General features: G+C 52.2%; 1 protein-coding gene across 1 annotated transcript in view; it reads right to left on the reverse strand.

Moving 5' to 3' along the window:
• Nucleotides 1–189: 189 nt before the first annotated feature.
• LOC103755235 (heparan sulfate glucosamine 3-O-sulfotransferase 3B1) overlaps nucleotides 190–17,595 on the reverse strand; it is a 26,706-nt gene continuing 9,300 nt past the window's right edge. Inside the window, 1 exon segment of the mRNA XM_018073407.2 lies at nucleotides 190–881. Coding sequence (XP_017928896.2) covers nucleotides 263–881 — 619 coding nt within the window. The 3' untranslated portion in view covers nucleotides 190–262.

Raw genomic sequence — 17,595 nt, forward strand, 5'->3', positions numbered from 1 at the left:
AAAACAAAACAAAACAAAACAAAAGCCAAAAAAAAAAAGGAAAAGAGAGACATATTAGAATTAAACACCGTGGAATGTTAAACAGGTTACGGGCTACCGTTCTAGCCAGTGCGGTTAGGCAGCTTAGTGAATTAATTGCTTAGGAATTAAAAATAAATTATTATAAAATAGATTTCTGTACATTTTACATACATATATATCTCTTTATATAAGCAAACCGTGCCGGGCAAGGAATTACAAGGGGGTCTTTCCCACGCCAGGCTCAGTCCCAGCCAAAGTCCTGCCCCGTCATCTGGTAGAACTTCATGTTGAAGGGCCGGTAGAAGTCCCGCAGCCTCTGCACCACCTCCTGGTCGATGTCGGGGTGGGTCCTGCCTTTGGTCTTCCCCAGGCAGTGGGGTTTGCTGCTGCCTTCCGCCTTCTTCAGGCACGGGAACCCCTTGGTTTTGTTGAAGTAGAAGTGTTTGTCGGTGATGATCCTCTTGAGGCCCAGAAAGTCCTGGACCCTGCCCAGCTCCCCCGCGGGGTCGCTGATCAGCCTCTCCCCGCTGACGAAGAGGATCTGCCCGATGGGGAAGTAGAGGAGCCAGTTCTCCAGGTGCTTGGCGTAGATGCCAATCTGGATGGCGCTCCACGAGGTGTCGATCAGGCCCGTAGTCCTGTTTTTGAAGGTCAGGCTCTCAAAGGTGGGGATGTCGGGCTTCTTGGAGAGCGTCTGGGTGTAGTCCGAGATGGCTCTGGTCACGGGGTCCCGCACCACCACGATGAGCTTCGTGCCCTTGGACATGGAGGAGATGCGGGCGGGGGCCTCCTTGGTGACGAAGTAGCTGGGGGTCTTCTCCATGGTGATCTGCCCCTCCAGTGTCCTGGGCATCAGGTCCCTGCCAGCAAAGCACAGGGACGTGGGTCAAAAGGGCAGGGAACAGGAAAAAAACATCCATATGCATTTCTAGGTATGTTCACACATAGGTACACACAAGAATGCTTCTGCATAACATGCCTTCACAGGCCATTTGGTTTGTACAGACAAATCCATTTTCCATTGATTTAGGGATTAGGGGGGGATTATTATTAAAGGCCACTGTATTAGAAATCCAGCTGAGTAATCTCCCAGTTATCCATGAGTGGATTAGCTGGGCTACACTGCACCTGGAGTGTGGCTACACGTACCACACCAGCTCCAGAGCGGTCAGGATGAGTCCTGAGCTGCACCAGGAGGCTTTTCTGGCTCATGGCAGCACCACAGAGCCCTCAAGCCCCAACCCAGAGCTCACTTCCCCATAGGAACGAGAGGATGGTTTAGTGGAAAAGCAGGAGCTCGTCAGAGTTCATCCACCTTGCTTTCCCTTGCATCCCAAATGCAAAACTTTTCCAAATTCAGGCAAGAGGGAGCAATTTGTCTCAGGCTTATCAACAGCAGGACCTCACCAACCACAGGGGTCCTCTTGCACCCAGCTTCACCCACTGCTTTACTATTCCCTGTTGATGCACAGACTTGTTCCCTCACATGAACTAAAAGGAGAATCAGGAGCTGCTGCTGGTGGCATCTTCAGCACATCCCAGACAAGCACCCAGCAAGGACAATCCCTCCCAGCACTGCCCCACAGGCTACAGCAGGTCAGGATATGGGATACAACCATGGAGAACAGAACCTCAGCTCATGGGCAGGACGTACCCAACCACAGGGGTCCTCTTGCACCCAGCTTCACCCACTGCTTTACTCTTCCCTGTTGATGCACAGACTTGTTCCCTCACATGAACTAGAAGGAGAATCAGGAGCTGCTGCTGGTGGCATCTTCAGCACATCCCAGTCAAGCACCCAACAAGGACAATCCCTCCCAGCACTGCCCCACAGGCTACAGCAGGTCAGGATACGGGATACAACCATGGAGAACAGAACCTCAGCTCATGGGCAGGACGTACCCCCACAAAGTACCTGTGAAACCTAAAGCTTTCAGCAATTCCACCTTCTTCCCTGGTTATTTCTAATTAACCACGTTGGGAAGCACTGGAGAGCTTGCAGAATTGATGCAAGTGGCACAAAGCAGGGAGAGTCATTTTTTCCTATCCTTCAATAGGCAAGCTGAAATATTTCAGACCATTTGCCAATTCATTCCTTTTATAACCCAACGGGACTCATTTGCTCTGGGTTGCAAGACAGTTGAAAAGAAAAGGCAAGAGGGGAGTCAGGCACGAAATTAAAGCTATAAAACTTGATTAAGTTTTCAAAGCATCCACCCAGCACAAAGAAATAACCAGCCAGCGTGTGATCTGCAAGCCCCAAGCTGAGCTTCCCTCAGCTTTACAACACCTTACAGAGGCTGTTCCCCCACAGCCAACTCCTCCCTCACTGCTTTTATGCTTCCACAGCAAAGATCACCAGGGTTCCTGCAATTAAAAAAGCCACTGATAATTTGTGCTAAAGCCAGTGGTTGCCCTGATTAAGAGCTCAAGGGAAAAAAGCCTGACCAATCTGTTCTGAGGCCAAAACACAGGGAAACCAGGAGTGAGAGGTCTGATTGCATCAAAAATCATCCCATGCCCACGAAAGCTGGTCAGCAGCTGTTTATGCAACTCCTGGTGAGCTCACAACTGTACCTGGTGTTTTGCCTCATCAGCTTCTGGCATTACCTTTGTGCAATGTGTTTACTGGCAAGAGGCACCCACTGGCTGCACCTCCACTCCACAGGTGAGCTGTGCCTGGGGGCTGCCCAGAAAGCCCCTTCTCTACGTGGTGGGTGATGGTCCCTGTGCCAGATCTCCACAGGACATTGGGGGAAGAGGTGATGGACAAGCTGGACTGTGGAGGAAGAGGATGCCAGCTTGTGCAAACCTCCAGCCATGCCCAGGGGCTGTGACAACCCCGAGGGCCGGGATTTCAAGTCCACACAAGCGGAGTTTCACATGCAGATAAAAATCACGCTGGTCTACCAGACACCTGGGACGTGAGAGCTTCTGGAAGTCAGGAGCCAGCATGTGCCAAAAAAACAGTAACCAAAATAAAACTCTGACTAATCCTCTGCCTTTCTGGCCAACTCTGCAAGCCCACGATGCCGTCACAGAGCTGGGCCAGTCAATAACGCTCAGAGCAACTCCTAAAGCTGTCATGGGCTGATGTGGATTTCAACATTTGCTCATTAAGTGGTGTCTCCTTTTATGGCCACATTAAACCCGAGTTCTACATCCTGCGCTGGCCACCAACTGCTTTCCAGCTTGATTTAAGAGGTTGGTTTCAACCCATGAAGTCCTTAATGGTCTGGGACCTGCCTAGAGCAGAGAATGGTCCCCAAGACATCCTCAGGATGGCTGTGTTGCACTGGAGCCCTTTGGCTTCAGGTCAGGTCCATCAGATTGCTGGTTGTATGGGGCCCTGCACCTTGGCACAGACTTCTCCTGCAGGACTACTGCAGTCAGTATATATCCATCTACTGGGAATGATGCAAGGCTTATTTTCCCTTCCTTGCACAAGAAAGGCATGGGGTAGGGCTGGGCTGAACGGGAGGAAATTGCTGGGAATGCAGTGCCAAGTCAGTTGATCCAGTTGGGAAACACAGGTTCTTAATTAGCATTTCAACAAACACAGAGGAGAGCACTGTGTAAGTGGAAAAAAGCAGGGAGAAACTCTTTACTTAAGAGACATCCACTGGCCTGGTGTCAGTCCCTTTGCAGAGCTGTCATCTCCTGAACCCACACCTCAATTTTGGCTGAAAGCACTCAGCTCTGTGCAGGTCTAGACCCACCAGATTGTTATCTTTGGAGAGGATCTGAATCCCTGGTGTTTGCAGAACATCTTGCTGGTGACCCATCGCAGCAGAAGAAGCAGGACAAAGCACATTGATTGCTGCTGCCCTCAGGTTGGCCAGCACAGGCTGAGATGAGCAGAGGTAGAAACAGACCTTTCAACCCAAGAAGAAGACCTGGAACTACCAAAACCAGCCCTCAGGCCCTTGTTCCTGCACTCCCTTCACTGTACCCACACAGGTGCCAGGCATAGCCCAAAACTAAGATCCTCAAGGTTGTCTCAGACGCTGCCTTATTTGAAAAGTGGCTCCCTGAAAGCGAGACAGCTGCAAGTGAAGCCAAAAACTGTGGCCCACGGATGTGGGTTGAACCTCTGACAGCATCACATCCAGGAAAGCAAAGTTTTATTGCATGGGCATGTCAGCTGTGAGGAGCTTTCCCATGGTTTCCATAAGCTCCCACAGAGGCTCCATCCATCACGCTGGCAGCCAGAGACAACAGAGCCTCGGGGACAGGAGGAACTGGTACTTTGGCTGCTCTGAACTCACAGCGGTGGAAAAGTCACCAAGAAGTGCTTGTTCCCATTCAAACCACAACTGGAGAACAGCAGCTTGGCCCAGTGCAGCTCCAACATGCTGGACATACGTGTTGGTGGAAGGAGGATGAGCTCCCTGCTCCTGGGGCTCCACAGCAGCAGCAAGGGCCACACTAAACCACAGCTGCTGCACAGGGAAGGGAAAAAGGAGCTGTGATGGTCAGAAGCCACAATGCCCTGGCAGGATGCAGCTCCTTGGGCAAAAGGAGTGGGGTTCAGCACAAACCCACGTTCAGCTCAGCGGTGTGTGCACAGCTCAGCCCTGGGGCAGCTCGTGACAGATGGGGAGCCTTCCATTTCCATGGACCTTCCATTCCCATGGAGCCTTCCACTCCCATGGAGCCTTCCACTCCCATGGACCTTCCATTTCCATGGACCTTCCATTCCCATGGAGCCTTCCACTCCCATGGAGCCTTCCACTCCCATGGACCTTCCATTCCCATGGACCTTCCATTCCCATGGAGCCTTCCACTCCCATGGAGGCTTCACAGGCACGGTGGAGACCCGGGCAGCTCCTGCCAGCACTCTTTGTTGCAGGGAAAGAATGGCAGAGGTGCAGCCACCACTGCTGTCCTTATGGGAGAGCAAAGGGAGAGGATAAAGGGAGTCAGGCTGTGGGAAACAGGGAGCTCAGCTGAGCCCCAGTCGGGACAGGGTTGGATGAAGACTCTGCAGCGGAAACTCGTAGTGGAAAATAAAGATGGTATGAAAAGCTTGGCAAGCAATCCCTCCTGCCTTGTTATCCTCCTGCCTTCTGGCAACCTGCAGTTCAAAGACCTCTGGAGCCAGCATCTGCATCCAAATCATCTCATTTCATAGTGACTATGAACTGTCTAATCCTTTCAAACCCATGAATACTCCTGGCCTTGAGAACATCCCACAGCAGAGAGTCCCAGCACCGAAGCGTTGCCTCTACCCATCATCTGAACTCTCTCACTCCTTCCCTTCCTGGGAAGGGATGAGGCATCTGTTCCTGAGCACGGAAGAGGGAAGTGAGGATGAGGAACAGGCTCCCAGCATCTTTTACTCCCCACCCAGCCCAGCCAGCAAAGCACTGGTGGGGCTCAGTGCTGCTGACTCGGGCAGAGCTGCCAGGGGTCCCAGCGAGGGGAGGGAGTTGCTGTGTGAGCACAGCCAGGAATTTTGCACAGCTATGAATTCTGCACAGGCAGAGAGCAGAGCCCCTAACCCTGAGCTATTAACATGTCAAGAGGGACAGAGGAAAAGCTTTTCCTTTAATGAATATCTCCTCGGCGGAGCCTGCACCCTCCGTAGGCGAAGTGATAGGCTTAGTCTAAAGATGGATTGGCCTACTTTACCTATTAACCACTTAGACTAATGTAATAAAGGCTCTCTTCATTCAAACAGCCCTAATCCCCAGCCCCACACAGCTCTGAAGAAGCCTGGAAGAAGAAGGGATGCTCAGACAAACACAGCCAGGCTGCTGCTTGGACAGGCACCGGGCAGGGGATTTTATGGGACAGGTTTTTTAAAGTGCAAACTTCTCCAGTGTGAAAACCGGGTATGGAGCGAGATAAATTTACAAAGTGGGGATGACAGGTGGCCCCACAGTAATCCAATCCTGAAGCCTAATGCCCTTTGTGGCAGCTTTTGTCTGTGCAGAGGGGCTCGGGGCTAATCTGCTGCCACATCTCAGGGAGGGACGGGGGGGGCCAGGGGACCCCCACAACCTGTTGCTGGTTATTCACTGCAGGTAGGGCAGACCAGAGCGCAGGGCAGGGCACAGCAGTGGTGGATTTATCCCTGGGGATGTCTGCTGGTCCCCCCACGCACCTCCTGCCATGGCAAACACCTGCTGGGATAAACCCCTCCGGGGTCTGCTGGAGCCCTGGGGGGCTGCAGAGACTCCCACCCCCGGCCGTCTGCCCACCCAGGGGTCAGTGTCAGGCTGCCCGGCCCAGACACAGCTCACTCAGAGGAGTTTGCCTTCCTGGGCAGGGCTTCATGCTGGATATAATCCTACCCAGCACCTGGAGCCACCCAGCATCACTTTTGGGGTTGTTCCTCAGGCTCCAGCACGTTCAAGGGTTGAGTCCCACAGTGCTAAAATCAGGGCGCCCTGGGCTGCAGCAGTGGCACCCTCCAGCCTCAAACCCCTTCACCCCACGTGCTCAGTCCCTCAGTTTCCCTCTGCAAGGGTGACAAAACTCTCCTGGAGGAGTGCACAGGGTGTTGTAAAAGCAAGGGAATGCCACAGCACCTGGATGCAGCTACAGGATGCAGACTGAGGAGTGCTCACAGCTGTCCCTGCAGCAGCTCTGCCACCAGATACAGCAAGAACTGCCTTTGGTGCAGAATTCCTAGACTTTCTCCCCATAGCTGTTCCCTAGAAGCAATAAAAATAGGGGAAATGGGAGAAATATGAAGTCAAACTGTTTTGGACATCAATCAAGTTCAGGCCTGCCATCCAGAACCATTTGCTTTGCAGCCCAGCACTGTACACACAGAGCACCCAACCTATTTCTGGCCAGTTTCTGCCCAAATTCCTCACTGGTGCTTCAAAAAGTGATTTCTTCCCAGAAAAGTGAATTTTGGCAACCTGACTGTTTCTCATCCCAAATCCTCCCAAAGGGCTGTCCTAGAAACCACATAAATTAGGTTGGAAGGTTGTGGTGAGAAGGTGAATAGAAATACAAAAGATAAACTTAAATGTTCTTCTTTCCTGGAGGGAAACAGATTTTTAGCCTCCAGAATGCTGTCAGAGTGTTTGAAAACCCAAGGTGACACCAAGCTCAGGTAGAGCCAGAACCAGAACAACCCCCAAAGTGGTACAATTTGGTGCATGTGATAAATTTAAGATTTTTGCTGCATTTTTAATTTGCAGGCTAGAAAACAAACAAGCCCACAGGAACAGCTCTAGAGGGGCTAACTGCAGAAGATAAGGCAGGTTAAAGCTTCATCCCCTCCCACATTACTGCCCTGTTCCTGGGGGCAGTTGGGTCCCCTGCTCCATCCCAGCATGGTCCTGCTCAGCTTTGCTCCACTCAGGATCCCACCAAAGCCAAAGGGCTCGTTTCAAACCACAGTCCACCTGCTGCCTTAAGTCAAACTCACTTCTGGGGAGGGTTTGACTGCCACTCCCACCCTGCACAGCCAATTCTCACTCTAATAATTCCCACTGCTTCTCTGCCTCTTCCTCTCCTCCCCTATCCCAATAAATAAATTTAGGCCAAGTGAGCTGACTCCAGCATCTTGAAAAAGAGTTGTGGACACCCAGGGGTATCTACATGGGGGTGGCACCTCCACTGCTGGCAGCTCTGCCTCCCAACCCACCCACTCTGCCCAGGTGATACCCAGTCGGTCCCAGTTTCCAAGGCAGAGTTTTGCTGTCAGAAAGTAGGAAAAATGGACAGTGGTGATAAGAGCAGTCAAGGGCTGGATTAAAACCACGTACTTGTAGCCCTGTAGGGGCACCTGGCAGTGAGCAAGAGCTCTGCAATGTTCTGGGATGTAAAAACTCAGAGCATCACCAGCTCAGCCCCCGAGGCCACCACATTAGTTCTATCCCAACCTCTCATCACAGCAAGGCTGATCACAAAATCATCAAATCCCAGCAATATGCCTTAAAAGCAAGCATCTGACAAGCCCGGGGAAAGACTGTTAAAGTAATAAAGCATTTTAATTGCATCACAGAACCTGCCACCTGCATCAAGGTCAACTGGCTTCAAAATTACCCTCTTGGCTTTGAGTCTGCTTTCTCATGGCAGAAAGGGGATGGGAGAATAAGGGAGGTGGAGGAAGAGGAAGAAACAGAGAGAGAAGAGGCAACAGCAAATTCCTCTTTGGGGGTGGAAGTGCTTGCTGGTTTATTATTTGCTACATCACATTTTTCTTACCAAAATCCTCCCTGGCTTGGGCTGTTGCTGCACCGCAGACCTGTACAGTAGCAGGCAGCCTCTCCTCTTTTTTATGGCCAGTGGTAAGAGCAACATGTGTGCCTTTGTCTCGAGCAGGAGCCTGTTGTTTGGGTTGGCAAATTATACAACAATAAAAGGGAACGGCTGGGAACCGGGCTCGGCCTTTTTGAAATGGGTGTAACCCAATCCAGCTCCGTGGAACCCTCGCCACGACGCTTACACAAACCAGATGATGGGAATTAATGAACTTCGGGGGTGAGGAAGGGGTAGGGAAAGGAGAAAAAAAAATATGTGGGCCTGAAATGAATGTTTTTCTCCCTCTCCTTGCCCCCTGCCCCCGGAGCTGCCAGGTGCCCTTCACCTGTCGGGGAGTTCAGGGGATTAAAGGAGGGAGAGGAGGGTGATGGTGTGTGAAGGCACCAAAGAGCTGGTGGCCACGGGTGGCATCACCACACAGGCCACAGGAACAGGCTCTGGCCGGGCTGTGGAGGCTGATCCGAGTTCCTTTGATGCGGATAAAAAGCCCCATCAAAGGCAGGGGGAGCAGGGAGAGGCAGGACACCGGCAGATGGTCCTTCGGGCCCCACCCCGGCGGCAGAGCCGGCACCAAACAGCCCCAGCAAATCAAAGCCGGCAGAGCCTCGAGGAGGGGGCACACACTGCTGCAATCACCGGGGGGCGGGGGCTTTTTTGGGTTTATTTTTTTTAATAAAGGGATTTCTCCAGCTCCCCAAAAGTCTCTGCATTCAAATCAGACCTCAGAGCCACCACAGAGGTTTGACCCTCTCCACGCTGCAGCAGAGCTGGTCCAGCCAGAGCTGAGCAGAGGGTTTGCAGCAGCATCTGAGCACCCACCCGGACAAAGCAGGGCCTGATCCATGCACAAAACCTGGAGGGTTTGGGCCTCTAGGAACAGCAGTGGGTGTGATGAGCTGAACCAGCCTCTGCTGCCAAGGCTGCCTCCCACCCTGTGCCAGCCCAAACCCATCTTTCACCCAAATGCCTCCCCCAGCTGATGGGACTAAGTGGGTTAATTAGAAGCACAGACTCATAACCAATGACATGTCATAACATAATGACATGTTATCCCTTGCAGGGCTGCTGCCTTCTGCATCCAAATGCCATATATGGTGCACCATATAGTGCAGCCTATAGGGCAGGAAGAACTTAGATCAGCAGAAATACCTGATGAGAGTTTTGTCTGCATGGGACAGGGCTTGTACATTCAACAGTGAGGAAAATAAAGGGGCCCAACAGGCACAAAGACTCCATGGAGGCTGATGGTGGTGTGGCCATCATTCCAGGGACATGCCTGTCCCTTGGCAAAGGATACAAAGGCATGAAGGTGGCCTTGGAGGTGGCTGACTGGAGCAACCCCCTTTCCCACCCTAGACATGATGCTCCATGTGGGGCAGCCTCTGGGAGGAAAGGCTCAAGGGGCTGGGACCAGCCTGAAACCTGAGAGGGTGCAGACCCCTCCTCCAGTGGCCTGGGGGTCTCCAGCCCTGGCCACAGGAGGTCAAGGGCAGAGCAAGAACAAGGAAAGACACACCCCATCCCCTAGTGTTCTCCCAGCCTCCATCCAAAATCAGCTCAGGGGCTTTCCTGTGCCTGATGCACTTTGCCCACCCAGTAATCTTCAGTCAGTCACTCTTCCAACCCCTTGCCCAGGTGGATGTGCTGTGTCTCGACAAGGCCAGGTTGGATGGGGCCCTGAGCAACCTGATCTAGTGGGTGGCATCCCTGCCCATGGCAGGGGGTTAGAACTGGATGATCTTTGATGTCCCTTCCAACCCAAACCATCCTGTGTGTGACTCCCCCTGAGCCCACACAGACCCTCCACGTGCACAGCCCACCCCAGCCCCTGCCCTTAAACCATGTAAAGATCCTGCACCATCACACCAGTCCACCCCCACCTTCATCTCCTGCCTAGCTCTGAGCCTGTAGAGTACCACAGCTTCACCCTGGACTTCTCTTTGCCAGGCTGAGGACTCCCAGGCTGTTTGGTCATTCCTCAAACAGGAATTCCTCCAGCCCTAAAGAACAAACCCAAAATGCTGCCACTGTCACCTGCTGGACTCCTGCACTGACTGACATGGACTGCAGAGATGTGGGGCTTTCTTTGGGCTAGGATGGGCCATATTTCCAATTACTTTGTCCCCTCTTCCCCCAACAACAGCCCAAGATGTTACAAGTGCTAAGCAAGAACTTTCCCTCCTCCTTTGCAGGAGCCAGGCACGACATTCATCAACTTCAGCAGTTCATTACACAGGCCCTCCTCTTCTCTTTATGTAAACACCGAAGCCTCTTTCTGCTCCCCATCATACTTAAAAGCTCTGAACTTCCACTAAATAATTATCTTCACTGGGGGGGGAAGAGGGGCAGCACTTTACATATCAAAGGGCTGCTTTGGAGGGATTTACAATAATTTAAGATGAAGTGGTAAATATTCTATTCACTCCAGTTCATCTCCAGTAATAATTATAATCCTATTAGCAAGGTCCCGAGAAAGTGATTGCATTATCATCTAGCGAGCATCTATGTGGATTTCTTGGAGGGGTGGGATGGGGGAGGCCGTAGGCAAGGAAAGAAGGAAAAGCAACAAAAGACGCGATTGCCAGCACCTCCCTTCCCCCAGCAGGATTTGGGCTCCATTGTCCCGACGCTTCAATAGTGCTTTGCTCTGAAAATAAGAGCTTTTGAGCGCACTGAGGGGGTGGGGCTGAAATGAGCATCTTATTCCTGCCGGTCCCCCCCGGTCCCCTTTCACGGCCGTGGGTCCCCCCCGGTGCTGCTCCCGCGGGCGCGGGGCCGGCGGCGGAGCCGCAATTAAGAGCTAATTGCCCTTTCTGGGTGAGTTCTTTAGAATATCGCCCAGCGGCCCCGGGCTGCGCTGCCCACCGCTCCGGTCATGTGAGATTACTCTAATCTGTCTCCATTTCCCCCCCCCCCCCCAAAAAGGAACAAAAAGACTGGTTTTGTTTAAAAGCAGAACAGGGAGGGGGGCAGTTCTGTGAAACTCATGATTTAAGCGGAGGGGGAGAACCCCTAAACTCAGCAGGAAACATGACTGAGCTAACTGGTAAACTGGGACTAAAGGCTCTTTCTCAGCAGATCGCAGCGCCAGCTGTCTGTGCCAAGCTGTGTGTTTGATTCCTGTTCCATGTCACCTCTCCCTACACCCCGCTGGAGTGTTTAACTGGAATTTATCCCTGCAGGAGAGCCCCAGTTGCACCAGTGTAATCCTCTTCCCTCTCTTCTGGCACCTGGAGGCCACCAGTGCGAGTCCCCACCACCTCCAGCAGGAGCAGGAGCTCGGCTCTGCTTGCCCTGGTAGCTCAGCAGCCACTCCAGAGTCGTGCCCAGGCAGGACTGGAAGAAGCCAGGATTACTGTCACGGTGTCCAAGAGTTTACTGTAAAGCAGTAGAAACATTTTTCCTAATAAATTAAACAGACAACAGCCTGAAAGGGAGGAGAGAGGAAGAATTTTAGGCATCTGCAGAGATTTCAGTGCTCACAACTCACTCCTGGGGAAAAAATAAATTCTCTGGACTGCCTCTGCCTCTTACTCTATCAGGACCAGAAAGACCAGCAACTTCTCCTCCCTCCAAAATTTATAGCCTACAGTTAAAATTACATGTAGTACACTCCTACCTACAGTTAAAATTACATGTACTAAACTCCTACTACACAAAGATTTGATAGATCCACTTATGGATTCATTGCAAGACAAAGCTCTGCTCTCAAAGCCTCTTGGACAGCACTGGTTTAACACATCCTTGCACCAGAAGTGTGAATTCCTGAACTCAGGTTTACTTGGGTAGCACCAATTCTGCCCTCATGGGAAGCTGGAACAAGTATCTGCTGAGCTTGGACTGGCTCAGCAGGCACAGAATGTCCCTGCCCAGAAAAAAACCCAGCAAAGCAAAGAGAGTCGAGGTCTGGAGTTAATGGTTTAACAGTGGAAATAAATAAAAAAGGCAAACCCCAAAATACAGCCCTTGCAAGGCTTTTGCTACCTCAGAGTAGGCCTGAGCAAAGGAAGCCTGGCTTGGAAGAGGCTTAAAAGCAGATAAAGAAACCATAGCTGGTGGGGCACCCAAAACACATCCATGCTACCCAGGTGAACAGACTGTGGAATGTGGGACTAATAACACTGATCTCAGGGGTTTGGCTTCAGCTCCATCAGGAGAACAACTGGGCTCTTCTCACAGGTCCCCATCAAAGCCCACCACTCACTGTCAGCTCTCTTGCCACGCAGTAACTGCTCAGCCACCTCCAAGTGGCACCAGTGCCCACTGCAGCCTCTTCCCTCTGGCCCCTGCCCTGCCACCAAGGCTCAGACACAACCATCTGGTAGCAGCAGGAGCACCAGCCCGTGCTGGCAGCGTGTTCAGCCATCCCAGCACTGAGTCTGTAGCCCCAAACGTCTCCCACACCCACCAATTTGCTCTCTTAATTGCAGCAAGGGCACTAATCCTCTCAGAGATGTTAAGCCCCCCAGGCACTGCTCCTCGCTGGTCTCTAAGACACCTCTCCTCCTTGTAGGCCTTGGGAAAATGTTTCCTTGCAGCAAAGGGAGCCATCTCCGTGGGGTTCAACCCCAGGGCTGTGGGGATCTGGGATGTGGGGCAGGCAGAAGCTGGGGTGCACAGAGCTGGCACTGCAGCCAGGGTACAGCCTGTTGGCTTCCTGCTCTTGTCCCAGAAGCACCGGCTGTTTCAAGAATTAGATGCCCAAACCAAGAGCCAAAGAGCCAAATCACCCCCCCCCCCCCAAACCCCCCCCCCCCCCCCGTACATGGAGCAAAGCCTCCTCCTGGCTCATGGCCTGTCACACTGGGGCTCCTGCCCCTGGCTGGGACACCAGGAGCTGTTCCTGATGCAGGTGGCCCATGGGATGCTATCCCACCTGCCTCACCCCTGCAGTACCTGCTCTTCAAGGCCCTTCTCCAGCAACCCCTTGTGCCTGCGTTGGTGCTGGGGAGCCCAGTGAGCAGAACACACCTCAGTTTGGACCCAAAGGGCACATCTGGTGTAACCAATGCAGGGGAGATGGTCCCTTCATGCACCCCAAGTTGTCTGCAAGGCAGCTGTGCAGCCTCCCAGTGTTTCTGCAGCCATGCTGCAATAAGGAAGCTTCCCAGTTTCAACTGGGATTTCAGCAGAGGTCAACCCCCAGTTGGAGCCATCCTGGGGTGGGGGCCCATATATGCATATAGATTTTTATGGCATATACTTATAAATTAACTTGCTGGTGAAGTTTCATGCAGTGACCATGGCAGCAGCCTCTCTCCAGCCACCAAGAGCAGCTGGATGTGGGAGGCCAACCCTGGTCCACCGTGGCTGAACACTCAGGAACTCAGGACCACCTAACAAATTTCCACCCAGGAGAGCACTACAAGGAGATGAACTTCAGTGTCCCTTCCCAGGCTCTCCCTCTTCCCTGGGGCACTGCCAAGCCACCACATTTCACCTGCTCCAATTCTGCTGGAAGGCAGGGGGAAAAAAAACCCAACCCTACCCAGAAAGCAAAGAGCAAACCCCCCAGAAATGCTGCACAAGTCAACAGGCACCAAACAAAACCAACCCAGCAAGACACAGGCAGGCCCACGTTCCCCTAATGCCACATCCATAAATCACAGCCCTGCTGAGAGGTCTTTTGTGTTTTTCCCACACCAAACAAATGCCCTAATCCTGTGCCTGCATGGGCAGGTAAGGAGTCAGGCTGATAAAGCCTCCCTTTGTTAAACACCAGCACGAGTGGCCCAGCCTTTGCACAGGGAGGACTTTGTTTGCCACCTTGACACACATTTCTGCTAATCAAGCCCAGCCTTCCTGCTCTGAAAAAGCCTCCTGATAAGCCCCAGAGCCCCTTTCTGCTCTGAGTGACACCCTGGCTTGCACCCCTTGGATCATAATCAATGCAGGGGGAGCATTCCCGGGGATTCACCTGCCCTTGGGGTAAGACATGGCAAAGGGGGGGCTTAAACTACTGTCTAGACCCCCAAAAGGGACTGATGACAGCTGTGCTCCTGCTCCTCTTCCACACCATGGGCATAACAATACAGGGAGGGGAGTAGGGACTTTATTGACCCAGCAGCACTTTCCTCTGGGCACTGAGAACCCCTCGAGCATCTTCCATGTGAAGTCTGAACCAGAGCCCACCAGCTCCTCCACAGCATATGGAAAGGCAGCTCACGAGGTGGCAGGGCCAGGGCAGGCTTGACACAAACCTTGAGACACATTTACATCTACAGGTCCTCAAAAAAAGCTGTGTAGGATCTCCAGGAATCCACCTTCTACACCTAAAGGGATCCTCTGGGCATCCAGCACCGTCTGAACAGCAGAGACTTTTGAGACATCAGCTCAGAAAGTCTCCAGCTTTCCATTTGCACCATGGAAAAAGAAAGTTATAATTTTTTCTGCCCCTTCTGGTCACAAATCTGTGTTCCTAAGACAGGCCAAGCACTGCCAAACCTCAGCTGCATGACTCCACCTGCCTCTTCAGCAACAACACCCAAACCAGCCACAAGACCACGCAGCACTGAGGCTCCTCCTCAGCTGCTGTAAAGGGAAGGGGATGCCCTCTCTCACTGCCAGAGGATGGGTCACCTTCCCAGTGGCCAGTGAAGAACAAACCCAGGACCAGCTGCACGGGAAGGTGCCCAAGGAACCAAGCCTGTCCTGTACTCACCAGCTGCTCATCACCCCCAGCATCCCATCAACTGGGTCAAGACTTTAAAATTGGTTTAGGATTTTATTCCCAGCTGAGCCACCCAGTTAACTCCTTAAAATCTCCCACTTCCTTCCCAAAAGGGAGGGGTGGCACCAACCCCATCCCGAACCATCAGTAATCTGGACACTGTCCCGGTCAGTGTGACCCCCCTTGGGATGAGCTATATTTGCCACCCCCTGGAACAAAAGGCCTGGCAAATTAATACACTGGTGATCCTCTCAGTGCTGATCCCTAAATGCATTTGAACACAAATGGGATTGTCACCTCAACTCATTTGTTAATGGATTTGTGATTTGCACTCATAAAGGAGTGGCACTGGAAATTAAGATCTCTCTGTGGTAAACAGAGCAGTAAGATATTTGTCCAGAATGGGATTTTTAACCCAACATCTCCAGTCAGGCCAGGATGAACATCCTGATTCTCTCCCCTCCTTTTTACACTCCACAAAGACACAAAATTAAGTTCCAGGATTAAAAAAACATCGTGCCCATTGAGGCAATCAAGCTGCAGGTTTGTGGTGCCACCACATCTCAAGATGGGTCCCCAGTGACGCTGCAGGGCTCAGGGTAGAGCAGAAGGAACCCAACCAGGCTTGGGAAGGAGAGAAATTCCCAGCAAGGGAGGGAGACAGGCACCAATTAGGGAAACAAGAAGGAGCAGGTCTGTCTGCAGACTCCCTTCCTGCCCCAGTCATTACGTGGGCTCATGACGTGGTCACAAACAGTCCACGAAACACAGTCAGGAGCTCTTTAAAGAGCAGGCTCAGCTGGTGGAGATGCTCTGCTGCAAGTACAACAGATGCAAAGCACTGCTGCTCATTAAAAAGGTATTCACATAATTAGAGACTTCACTTGGCCATACCAATGATTTGATCTAGTCCAGAGCACTCAGCCAGTATCTGAGGGCTCTCCATGCCTGCTTCCCACTCCTGGCTGCTTGGCTTGTCTCTGTGTGTAACCCTGCCCACCTCCTCACACCCCACACACTGCAGGTCCACTGGTGACAACCAGGAAGCACCTTAGGGAGCAAAGCTACAAGTGTCAAAACCCATCACCAGCTTTCAGCATCCCACCCAGCTTCCACTAAGAGCTGATTTCCTTCCAGAGCCTGCATGGGGCTGAATTATCCCCAAGTCCTTTGAGCCCTTCCACATAAAGAGCACAGTGGGCTGGTCTGCCAAGGCCTTGGAGCACAACCCAAGTGAAATGACTTTCCCCTGAACACTGAGGGCTCTGAATGACAGCTATTGTTATTCAGATGAAACCAAGTGTCAGATTAACAAATCAATGGGCATAAGAGATATAAAATGGGTGACCATTGAAGCCTTTCAAATACCCAAACATATGGATGAACCCAACGTGGATTGTAATTGACTCACCTCCACCTCTGATCTCTGCACCCTTGGGTTCCCAAAGGGACAGCCCAGCCCCCTCTGACCCGGGCTGAACCCACTGGGGACCCCATTGTGAGCCCTCACAAAGTCTTTTCTCTCTGCCTCCATCCCCTGGATGTAGATCCAGCCTGGGGTTTGGAGAGTGAGACCAGCCAGCTCTGCCTGGGAGAGCCAGGGATGCTGGAGATGGACAACCTGCATTACCTCCCCCGGAGCCCACCACCCTGGGCACCCCCTCCCACCAGTCCCCATCCCTACTGGTGGCCCTCAGTCAACTGGATGTGCACGAGGAGGAGGTCTGGGAAGCAGCAGGAGTGGCCTCAGAGCAAGCATGGGCAGTGCTAATGCTCACTCCCCCACAGCTCCCAGAGACAGATGTGGGATCTGCTCTGTTTTCCAAGGATTTTCCCTGTGCAAAGCCAAGGGTCAGACTTTGCTGATGGGTTCGTGGCAGGCATGTGCCCCTACTACAAAAGTTGGGCTGATCTGGAAGTGCTGGAAGGTGCTCTGCTCTTCTCCAATGGCCTCAACATCACATTATCACCTATGCTTGATTAAGAAATGTGATTTTTAACTTTCCCCGAGCTGTTTCTCCAGCTACATTGAAATTAACCCAGCATTTAAACAAATGTTATCCCTAAATGTTTACTTAGGGGGTTTGGAGTGACTTTTGACCAATTTCAGATGGATGCAAGAGACAATTAAAAAAAAAAGCATCATTTTTGATCCTATACAAATCTCAGCTCCCCAGGAGTCGCAAGGCAAGCGATGGTTTGGGTTTAGTTTCAAGCCTCATTACAAACTTTAAGTTGTTGTAGCCCTTCCAGGAAACCTAGCCCAGCTTATTCTTCCACACCCATGCTGCAAACCCCCCACAGATGTGCTTTTGGGGAGGTTCTGAACCCCTCGCTGAAGTTTCCCCACCGCCGTGGTGGGGAAGAAACCGGGCAGCTCAGCTCTTGCTGTGCTGAGTCTGAGAGCAACAGGAGCTTTGGAACGCCTGTTGCTGAAGGCAAATCCCAGCAGCTATTCCCAGCATTGGATTATTCCCAGCACTGGATTATTCCCAGCACTGGATCATTCCCAGCATCAGGCACCACGGCAGAGAGAAATGACGGAGCGATCTGGACTGGCAGGGCAGAGGCTCCGCACGTGTCCTGCCCTCCCCCACCAGCAAGAGGAGTGGGTTTGATGGGCGAACCGGGCGAGGGGAATCCATCGAGCAGCCCCTGCTCTGCCCTATGGTTTT

Source organism: Manacus vitellinus, unplaced genomic scaffold, assembly GCF_001715985.3.
Source record: "Manacus vitellinus isolate BGI_N305 unplaced genomic scaffold, ASM171598v3 scaffold_24_pilon, whole genome shotgun sequence".
In the NCBI taxonomy this organism is placed as follows: domain Eukaryota; kingdom Metazoa; phylum Chordata; class Aves; order Passeriformes; family Pipridae; genus Manacus; species Manacus vitellinus.